This window comes from Mytilus edulis, chromosome 8 (assembly GCF_963676685.1).
Source record: "Mytilus edulis chromosome 8, xbMytEdul2.2, whole genome shotgun sequence".
NCBI lineage: Eukaryota > Metazoa > Mollusca > Bivalvia > Mytilida > Mytilidae > Mytilus > Mytilus edulis.
The window spans coordinates 35273454-35284896 of NC_092351.1; the positions used below are offsets into that span (position 1 = coordinate 35273454).

The 11443-nt window shown below is 31.5% G+C and overlaps 1 protein-coding gene across 1 annotated transcript; it reads left to right on the plus strand.

Annotated features, from left to right (window-relative positions):
• The first annotated feature begins 1072 nt into the window (after positions 1–1072).
• Positions 1073–10039, plus strand: LOC139485452 (aminoacyl tRNA synthase complex-interacting multifunctional protein 1-like). The gene is made up of 7 exons (XM_071269943.1): positions 1073–1223; positions 4202–4311; positions 5983–6096; positions 7131–7289; positions 7750–7964; positions 8523–8691; positions 9721–10039. Exons 1-7 carry the CDS (start codon positions 1195–1197, stop codon positions 9885–9887), a joined length of 963 nt encoding a protein of 320 aa, XP_071126044.1. The 5' UTR covers positions 1073–1194; the 3' UTR covers positions 9888–10039.
• The last annotated feature ends 1404 nt before the right edge of the window (positions 10040–11443 follow it).

An 11443-nucleotide genomic window follows, 5' to 3' on the forward strand; every position in this document is an offset into this window, starting at 1 on the left:
AGATTATAACTTATATAAATATTAAGTGTTGATTATTTTTGCTTTTTTTTATATATATATATATATATTTAAATTGGTATTTTAAGGGGAGATAACTTTGAAATAGTGCATTTTCTGAAGCCGGAATCAATCTACATGGAATTTTGATATTTGTATTTTAGCCAGAAAAAAACGCACGGTGACCCATCTTTTCTCAAGATATTCTCAAATCATTTTCTTAAAATATCTTTACAATTCTATCATTTAGTTTAGCTTCTAATCTCATAATAGTGCTTTTCTCTGTATAATCCATACAAAACATGTCATTTTGTCACGACCTGTAGATTGAGATAATGCGCGGTGACCTAGCATTTTTATAATATCTTTGAACATATATCAATAGATTCTACGTTTTGGCAAAATATGAACAAATATTATCATTTTTAATTTAGACTACCACCTTAAGGGCATACGATACAGTTTTGATCCCGTATTTACCTTTTGATAAAAATTTCCATATAGACTATTTTTACGTGACTAAATCAAATAAGTAATGAAAAATATACCTTCATGGGCTACTTTTTGAGAAAAGTAAGGTCGAAATTTTGTATATTTGCTCAAAATTCGGATTTGTGGCCCGGTATTTTCCTTTTCGAAAGAGAGACATAACTTTTTTTATTTTAAAAGATAAACACAAATTGTTTTTTGTTAAATAATATGTAATTTCTGTATTTTATAAGTATCCCAAAAAATTATACATTTTTTATTCAGAAATAACTCATATTTATCAAATGTTTATGAATGTAGAAAAAGCATCAGTCAAAAAATCAGTCAAAAACTAAATCTTTGGTATGGATAGTATAAAACCCCACATTGACAGAAACAAGTGCCTGTGCTGTATTCACAATATTAATACATTTACAATTACAATTTTACGAAACTACCCTGCTGTTTTTTTCTGTCCTTTCTGTGTAATTTGACCTTCATTGTCGATACAAAGTAGCTGTTCATATTACAATATACCCCATAACTCACGGTGGTGCTCCTACAGAATGAGACCAATACAGAGTATACATACATACATACATACTTCGTTTCTTTCCCCACCATCAAATTTATCTTTCTTAAGATACACGTGAAAGGAAATTAAAAACAAGAATATTTGTCTGTTTAGACTCTGTACGCAGACAGAATTGTATGAAGACGTAGTTGTTAATGTTTATAGCTCGTGTATTCCAACCAATGTAAGTCAAACTCTGAAAAATGAAATTTTTAACCTTATCTGTAGAGCTGTGAATATTCAATATTTTTTTATTATGAATATGAGTCGTATGACTTTTTTTTATGTGACAATAATCTATGACTTTCAGTTTGAGTAAACGTTTCTTATCATATAATCACTAAACTAGTAAACAAGTTTATGTGCTTTTATTTTAGATAAGTTTGTATTGCATACATGTATTGTATTCAGTTTTGTATCCACTTCAAAGTCTAACTGGGGTAGCCTGTATTACAATGTAGGCTCTAGTTATGCTAGTGCTGGATGTTGCAGGGTCAAACTGCAATCAGGTCGAATAATTTTGGTAATGGTAGTTTCTGCTTCTCTGCCAAGCATGTGGCAGTAAACATGTGGCTGTTAAAGAAAAGAGCAAGCAGACTTAGTCTATGTGCTTTTATTTTAGATACGTTTGTATTGAATACATGTATTGTATTCAGTTTTTGATCCACTTCACAGTCTAACTGGGGTAGCCTGTATTACAATGTAGGCTCTAGTTATTCTAGTGCTGGATGTTGCAGGATCAAACTGCAATCAGGTCGAATAATTTAAGTAATGGTAGTTACTGCTTCTCTGCCAAGCATGTGGCAGTAAACATGTGGCTGTTAAAGAAAAGAGCAAGCAAACTTAGTCGGCTCGGATACAAAAAAAAATGTCTGCCAGATTGGCAGATTTAGGACTGCATACTGTTATACACCTTATTGCTATTTGTCCGCCATTACTGTAATGTATATCACACAAGTTCCTGTAAAATTTTGATGTCATACATTTCATAAGACAAAATATCTGTCGCCACAATGGAAAAGTCAAAAAGTTCAAGCGGCCGGGTTAGCCAGGATTAGTGATTAGGTTTATTGTGAATTAGCAAGTGAGAATTCAGCTCCTCATGTCAGCTTAGTACATAGCATGGTTAATATTCATATACATTGTACAATGTTTTAATGTGAACATTAACTTGTTCTCATCATAAATATGGATTTCATTTGCTGCTGGAAATTAAACACGGTTACACCCATCCATTTATATCATCTTCATATTTGATTTTCGAGTAACAAGCACCGGAAGCTACTGAAGTTCATGAAGTCATAAAAAGTTGTCTTTTTATTATAAAACAACCTGCTACACACTGTAAAGACAATGCTTCAACCTCTTTCCTTAAGACAGTCAGGGGACTTACTTAAATGAGTGATTTTCTAAATTACTGATTCAAGTAACATTATTTTCATAAAGGTTGGAAGTAAAAGTTGTCTTTCTTTAATGATCACCTATTTAAGTAGTACAAAATAATCACTAGAAGAAGTGATTTAATTTAACTGTAGCTTTAAATATAGAATACTAATGATCCAGGGACTAATTATTTTTCTAAACTTATCAGAACCAACATCTGTGTTGTCTAGGATGACCAGGTCATTTCAGGTGTTGACCTTGTATTGAATCTAGGATAATGACATAAAAATCACTTGTTTAAGTACAACATGAAGTATCATACCTCAATTTCCTTCTCAAAAATCACTTCTTTAAGTATCATTAATTTAATAACCCCCACTAATTTCAACACCCCTAAACAGTGAAATTTTTATTGGGAACAGTAGAATTTTATTACATAATCTGAAAGATGAAACCTTGAACTTTACAGGAAAAATACTCCCACTGCTGGGAAAAATCTGTGAAGAAAGTATTAGTTCATTATGTAAAGCCATTATTACAGCATTTTTATGCCCCACCTACGATAGTAGAGGGGCATTATGTTTTCTGGTCTGTGCGTCCGTCCGTCTGTCCGTTCGTCCGTCCGTCTGTCCCGCTTCAGGTTTAAGTTTTTGGTCAAGGTAGTTTTTGATGAAGTTTAAGTCCAATCGACTTCAAACTTAGTACACATGTCCCCTATGATATGATCTTTCTAATTTTAATGCCAAATTAGAGTTTTTACCCCAATTTCACGGTCCACTGAACATGGAAAATGATAGTGCGAGTGGGGCATTCGTGTACTGAGGACACATTCTTGTTTTCAACTAAAATAGAATTTGCAGCTAAATGATAGCATCAAAGGCATAAACCTTGCTACTTAACAGAAGCAAAAATTCCATTTGTTTTCAATTTTACTCATGAAAAGATATTATTTAATCCTATGTGTTTTAAATTTTGGTAAAACTACAAAATCACAATTTGTGAAAAAACTTTGAATTTGCTACTCAAATAAGTGATTTAAAAATCACTTATTTCAGTAAGTCCCCTGACTGTATGAAGATTAATCGTTTAAGTCTGAATTTCTTTAATTATCAACTTTGTAAAAATTGAAAATGTCCGATGCCAAAGCGACTGAAAGCGAGTATTGTTAACACTCGGGCGACTTGTTTTCACTTTTGGGAGTTGGGGAAAGCGAAGTGACAGTCCGGAAAGCGACTTCTTTACCCAAGTCGCCTGGTAGCGTGAGCCCTGAACACCCATCCATTTATATCATCTTCATATTTGAAATTTTCAGTATTCCTCACGATCAGGATATTTGAAGAGAAAGGTACAAAAATGTAGGCAAATACTTTTTTGTGCCTAGTAGAATAACTGTCTAATTTTTCAGACCTAAACTGATTGTGTTTCTGATATATAAACATGATAAAAGAATCATCAACATGTACAATTACAGTAAATATCTTTGGTCTATACTGTTATCAACTCTATTATTCAAATCCATGCCTTATTTTCTCTTTTTTTTTCTTTAATAGCTTTTCTATATTTATCTCAAAGAAGTACTTTACATTTGTGACACCCTCCCAAAAACCTTCTGTAAAAAGACTTAATAATAAGTCTTAATATGTTGTTTATTTTTGTGGAAATTAATTTAAGAAATAATTACATAAAAAAAAAAATATATTGTATGCAGGACATATTTCTAGTTATATCATGTATATGGAAGGTTCTTATTGTCTTGAATAAGTGTTATTTGTTTTACAGAAGAATGGCTTCAGCATCTGTACTACAGAGATTAAATCAAAGAACTAAAGAGGCTGAAAATATCATCTCAGAACTTAAAGGACAGATAGAAAATTTACGACAATCTGCAGGTACCACTTTCATATGGTTATTACTTAATTTGACAATCTCATTCTGATAAATATCTTGGACAAGGACATGAAGGATGTGTCATTTTTTATGCCCCACCTACGTTAGTAGAGGGGCATTATGTTTTCTGGTCTGTGGCTCCGTTCGTTCGTTGGTCGGTCCATGCGTCCGTTCGTCCTGCTCCAGGTTTAAGGTTTTGGTCGAGGTAGTTTTTGATGAAGCTGAAGTCCAATCAACTTGAAACTTAGTACACTTGTTGCTCATGATATGATCTTTCTGATTTTAAAGCCAAATTAGACTTTTGACCCCAATTTCACAGTCCACTGAACATAGAAAATGAAAGTGGAAGTTTCAGGTTAAAGTTTTTAGTCAAGGTAGTTTTCGATGAAGCTGAAGTCCAATCAACTTGAAACTTAGTACACATGTTTCCTATAGTATAATCCTTCTAATTTTAATGCCAAATTAGATTTTTACCAGATTTCACGGTCCATTGAACATGGAAAATGATAGTGGGGCATCCGTGTTCTTTGGACACATTCTTGTTTATACATGTATTTATGAATATAAACAGCACTGCTTATTTGTTGATAGCCAGAGGATTGATTGGTTGGGTTTTAATGCTATTTTCATCACTATTTCCCTTTATCATGTACTGTGGATTCATTTATTTTTGTGGGTTCCAATTTTCTAGGTTTGAGGAAAACTTGCATATTTGTGGATATTTAATTTCGTGGTTTTGATACAGTCTGCATACATTTCTTTAGAAAATTATAACATTCGTTCAATATTTGAATTCGTGGTTCCCCAATACCCACGAAATACACGAAAATTGGTACCCAACTAATATTAATGAATACACTGTATATTACATGGCTGTCCATTTGTTATTGACGTTAGAGGTTGGTTTGGCCATAAAGAACAGACTTCCTTCCGTAATAAATCTGAAAATCCTAGTAAATAAGCATTAGAGTCTGATGCACCTGCTACGAGCCAGATACAAACTAACAACCTCAGTATTGACAGGCTAGTTATTCAGTAGTTTAACTTCTTATAGCACTCTGCCACTAAAGCCCTTAAATAATCAGAGGAAGTGGAAACCATAAACATGTTAAATATAAATGGACCCATACAGGTGATAATTGGCTTGTGCTTACAGATGGTTTACCCTGCAGACTACAAATAACAGGGCCATTATGAAAACACCAATTAATTGATCTCTTATATTAATTAATTTTGTTACTTTACAGTCAAGCATAAAAATTTTGACATTGGGAAAAGACTGGTACAAAAAATATTGCCAACAGCTGTACAAAATGTATATGGATGCCAGATGAATTTAGAAAGTCACATTTTCAACATTGACTCCACCCTGCGAAATCCCTAAAAGAAACCAAATTTTACAAAAAAAAAAATAATCATCTATATAAAAATTATTTATCGAAATCTGTTTTACTAAAATTGAGAATGTAAATGAGTAATGTGTCAAAGAGACAACAATCAAACCATACAGCTGAGGGCTACCTTTGGGTCTTCAACACAGCGAGAAAATCCTGCACATGGAGGTGTGCTTCAGATGGAATCTAAACAAAAATGTGTAATAGTTCAGGGATAGTAATACAAGTCATACTGCTTTCTCAAAAATATCACAATATTTAATGTACTTTTGATTAAAGCCATCAGTATCAGTAAACCTGAAGAGGACAGACTGAGAATTGAGAATGAAGATCTGAAGAAAGACATAGAAACTTTAAAAGTCCAACTCATCCTTGCTGAAGCTAGTAATGGAGGTATGTAAAAAACCAAACAATGAATATACCTATATATACCTATCACATTTGTTTAATGTGTAATCATTTATTTATCAGCAACAATGTGTTCAGGCCAGTCAGAATGGTTTTAGTGTTTCCAAATATTGTTTAAAAGACAATTTAAAATGAAAGTCATAAATATTTATTTAAACAATTGCATACATGATTTGAACAAAAGATTATTTTTACCGGTCCTCTAGGGATAATATAACATGTGTATGTAATAAACAAATCATACATATTATACTTCAAGTAGAAGTTTCAAATAATTTACCAGCAAATTTATCTGTACAAGCACTGTGGAGTGGTATATTGAATTCATTAACTATTAGTGGGTATTAAAGGTGAACCATGATTTAAAATTTTAAACAAAGTTTAGATATAATTTTGCAAAGTAACTTAGTCACATGATCAAATATCTTTTATAATATAAAAATATTTCGTCAAAATTGGTACACACAGAAATAAATGATTTCACATTATCTTACTGCTGACAAGGATGAAATTTGCCACAATGCAAATAAAATGCATTGTGTGTATCAACAAAAAAATAAGACAAGGGCCTAAAATAAAATATTGTTTGTTTCCCCAATCCCGACCGACCCTGCAAAATTGGTGCTACTCATATAATTTTATTGTCAAAACTAAGTCAAATATTATTTTATTCATTTTGGCTTTTCAGGTTTGCCGGATCGTTCGATAATGTTCAAGCTTTTTGGAAAAATAAAATTATTTCCCTACCTACCTACCCACACCTGGCTTGGCAGGGTCGCGATTGGGGAAACAAACAATATTTTAATTTAGGCCAAGAGTAGACCTCTATAAATTAAAATTAAATTATTATTAGCTACTTACAAACAATATTTATGCTTTTTAAGAGAGTATTAGTTTCTGAAAAAGAAAAGTTGACAATAGAAAAACTGAATCTGTTCAAAAGGAAAATACTGTCTCAAATATTCTTTGATATAAATATTGTATTAAAATTTCTATTTTTTGCATTGTTTGATTTTCAGTTAGACAAATACCACTACCAACAAAGAAAGGCAGAGAAATGTCAGGGTCAGCTAATGATAGTGGAAAGGACCCTGAAGAGCCAAAGGTCAAAGTTGAACCAAAAGAGAAGCCATCTAAAGGGGAAAAGAAGAAAGATCAGACTAAAACTTCCGAAGCTGGTAATATAACATATAAGTTCTGATATACTTTGCATTTAAAAATGCCATTAAATAATTGATTATCCAATGATATTTCAATCTAATAAGATTGTTTTATTAGCTACTCACTCTCAAGGTAAGACTGAATATAAGCAATATATATTTTGAATCAAAAAATATTTAAAATTCATAAGAATCAGACATCAGTTTTAATTAAAATAAGATACATTCAGAAAATATATTTGAAATTACAATATGTTGTTGATAAATTCCATGGGAGATAATCTAAAATCATTGATCTTATCTCCCTTAATACAAAAACTTCATAACAATATAATTAAGGTTATTTTGTATACATTCATTTAAAGAAAGCTATGTAACATGCATAGAAAAACACCAATTGATAAGAAATAATGAAATGCAGGACATAGAAATTTAAATTTGTGAAATCAAATCGTAATAACAAAGTTTTATATTTCAGAACCAAAAGCAAAGAAGGGAAAGCCAGAAAAGAAAGCAGCAGCACCAACCAATGAAAATGTAGATGTATCCAGACTGGACTTCAGAGTAGGAAAAATAGTGAAAGTAGAGAAACATCCTGATGCTGACACTCTATATTTAGAACAAGTAGATGTAGGAGAGGGAAAAACCAGGACAGTTGTGTCAGGTCTTGTGAAACATATAACATTGGAAGAGGTATGAATAGTTTACTAAAGCTACTGTGAAATCAAAATTATTGTGTTGTTTTGATAACTTTGAAATTATGTCCAGAATTTCATTGCATTGATAAGATCCCACATTTTGGTTTGTAAAGTTCTTATAACACATATTTTAGAATTACATTGAATAAATGGTTGTCAAAGATTAGCAATAATAAATTGATTTCTAATTTACATTATTATGCAACAAGTTATTACTACAATTTTATCTCTAAGATGTTCAAAATATTTTGTCTTTTGCATGCTTAACTTGTAGTTATCATGGTTATTAACAAACAATATTAATCATGGATTTAGTCCCTGTTTTCATTTTGCCAAAAGACCCCTCAAACCATTTCTACAACTACCACAAACATTTTATGAATATCTGCATTGCCAAAGGGGGAAGCAGGTCTAGTTGCTGCCTGACTCTGTCTGTCTGTCATATGTATAACTATAAACAGAACTCATGTTGATGTTAAGAAAATTGTAATAGCTTAAACTTTTTAAACACTCAATATATTAAAAATGCAATGGTATTTTTTGCACTTCACAGATGCAAGACAAAGTAGCTGTATTTATGTGTAATCTTAAACCAGCTAAGATGAGAGGAGTACTATCTGAAGCTATGATCATGTGTGCTAGTACACCAGAAAAAGTCGAGATATTAAATGTACCTAAAGGTGCCGCTATTGGAGATAAAGTGTTTGCTGAAGGTTACACTGGTAGGTTATCTGCTCTTTGGTTGGGTTGTTGTCTCTTTGACATATTCCCAATTTTCATTCTCACTTTTATTTAGTAGACTGGATTCCTTAATTTTCCTTGATACTAATTTTCATGCATTAAGGAAAATTATATTTTCATGGATACTGTGTTTTATTTATTTTCGTGGGTATCAATTTTCGTTGATTGCTGAATTTTTGCATATTTGTTAATATTTGATTATGTGGTATTGCCAGTCTCTATATACAAAGCCTATTGAAAATATCTTTTTTTGTTGAACATTTGAATTCGTGGTTCACCTGTACCCACGAAACCCACGAAAATTGGTATCCAACGAATAATAATAAATCCACAGCATATGATTTCATGGATTTGTCAAAGTCTGAATACGGTACCATAGAAATTTTGTACTTTTGAACATTTTAATTTTTGGGTCAATACCCATGAAAAACTCAAAAATTGGTATCCCAAGGATGATAATGAATCCACAGTAAAAATTTAAAAGAAAAAATCAATTTGCCTAATTTATAGATATTTCTTAAAAATTAGTTCTTTGCTCTGTCTTGAATGAAGCAGAATCTCAATATGTATTGTGAATTCTTTATCATAATTATATTACTCTATGATCTTACATTGTAAAGTACACTTAGTTTCATCCATATTTAATATTTCTAAGATAAAATGTGTGTGATTTTTTTCACCAAAAAAAACATTTCTACAAAAAAAGAATGTTTTTGACAATTAGCATAAGATACATGTATAGATTTGCAAAATAGACTGTTAGAATTCATTAGCTGATATTACATTCATGTAAAGGATTCCAAATTTCATACTCACAGACAAACGTATAATGTTTGTAGAAGAGATACTAAGTTGTCACTAGCTTTGGCCAGTGGGTCCAAGCTTATATTTTTGTGTGTTAAGATTAACTATAAGTTTGTATTCATATTTATAAGAAATTAAGTGAAAAAAGCTGGTGTTTTTTATATTGTGTTTTTTTTTTCTCAACCAGATTAAATGTCTATTCATAGGTGAACCAGATGCTATGTTAAACCCTAAAAAGAAGGTATGGGAAGCAGTGAAGCCTGATCTACGTGTTAGCAAAAACAAAGTAGCCACATATAAAGGAGCTGCATTGAAAATAGAAGGAAAAGGGGAGATAACTTCTCCATCATTAGCTGATGTTGCTATTCAATAATTTTGCAGTACATTAAAACATTTGAAGACTTGATATTTTGGCATGTTATGCATATCAATTGAATTTCTTATTTAATGAAATTATTAGTTGCAAACTTTAATGGCAGTATTTTTGAAATCAAGTCTGAAAACATTAAAAAGTTAATAAATAAATATTTGTACTTTTATTATTTTTTTTCTTGTTACAGTACAGAGGTTTTATTATAAAGTTAAAGCTATGTACACAATTTTGTGATAAAATTACCCAGATTTATATTTACAATTGCATGAGACTTTTTGGAATTTATGGGGTTTAAAGGACTACAATATGGTACCAGTGGTTCATAATAATATGTCCAAATTAAATGCCTTGTTTCCCAATGAAGCCAGTTAAAAAGGAAAAGAGATATGCATGTTTAATCTAGACTATGTAGAAGCCTCATGTATCAAATATTTTAATGTTTTATAGCATGTACACATTACCAAAATCCCAAAGGGAACCCTTGCTTATGGAAAATGGTCCAATTTACTCTGGTGGAGGATAGGGACTCCTCACAAGGGGTTAAATTGTCTCTTTAGGATGTATAAAAATGCAGCTAATAGATAGAGGAAGATGTTGTATACGGGCCAATGAGACAACTCTTCATCCAAGTAATAATTTATAAAAATAAACCATTATAGGTCAAGGTATGGCCTTCAACACGGAGCTTTAGCTCACACTGAACAGCAAGCTATAAAGGGCCCTTAAAAAATTACTAGTGTAAAACCATTCAAAAGTATGGTTGGACTGATGTCATATAAATTCCAATACAACAAACAGGGAGAGTGCAACACTATTCAGGTGAAAAACCCTCACAACAACTTAACAAAGTTGTGGGTGACCTTTTGAAAGGCAAAATATGTGTCACTATCTATCACGTCCTCATTTTTTAATGGCACATAAATTTCCACTCTTAGACCTTTAGTATTAATTGTTCTTTATATGTTTGAAAAGTTTGCCACTAGATATTAAACAAACAGGAATCAATCAATCATTCACATTCACTATAGTATCAGTATTCCAACTGTTTTTAAATTTGCAAGAAAAAAAATTATGAGCTACTTATCCATGCTCAACTGATTCAAAGTAATTTTTTTACATTGTTCAAAAATTTAAACAGTCAATTTAAATTTCTAAATGTAGAAATGATGAATGCCTGGAAAACTCTGAAGACTTTCAATTGTCATTTGATTGCAAAAACACTTATTACACTGCTGTCCCAGGTTAGAGTAAGGGATGATATTTCACAAAAAAGCATAACCCTGCCGCACTCTTTATATGTCCAAAGTCAGGGGCTTGTAATTCATTGGTTTTTGTTTGTGCTGTTTGTCATATTTGTTTTAACGGTTTCTTGTTTTATCATAGATCAAACTGTTTGCTTTTGTCATTGGATTTATTTTTCATTCTTCCATGTACAGCCTTTTATAGACTATTTGATATGGATTCAGCTCATTGCTGAAGGCCATATGATGAACTATATGTTGCATTATCATTTTGTCTCTGGTAGAAAATTGTCTCTACAATCTTACCACATCTTT

Bases quoted from the DNA above. Each gene is read 5' to 3' on its own strand.
- LOC139485452 (XM_071269943.1), top strand. From the start codon at position 1,195: ATGTTTATAGCTCGTGTATTCCAACCAAT. The intron at 6,097-7,130 runs GTATGTAAAAAA...TTTGATTTTCAG, and splicing joins TGCTGAAGCTAGTAATGGAG to TTAGACAAATACCACTACCA. The intron at 8,692-9,720 runs GTAGGTTATCTG...GTCTATTCATAG, and splicing joins GTTTGCTGAAGGTTACACTG to GTGAACCAGATGCTATGTTA.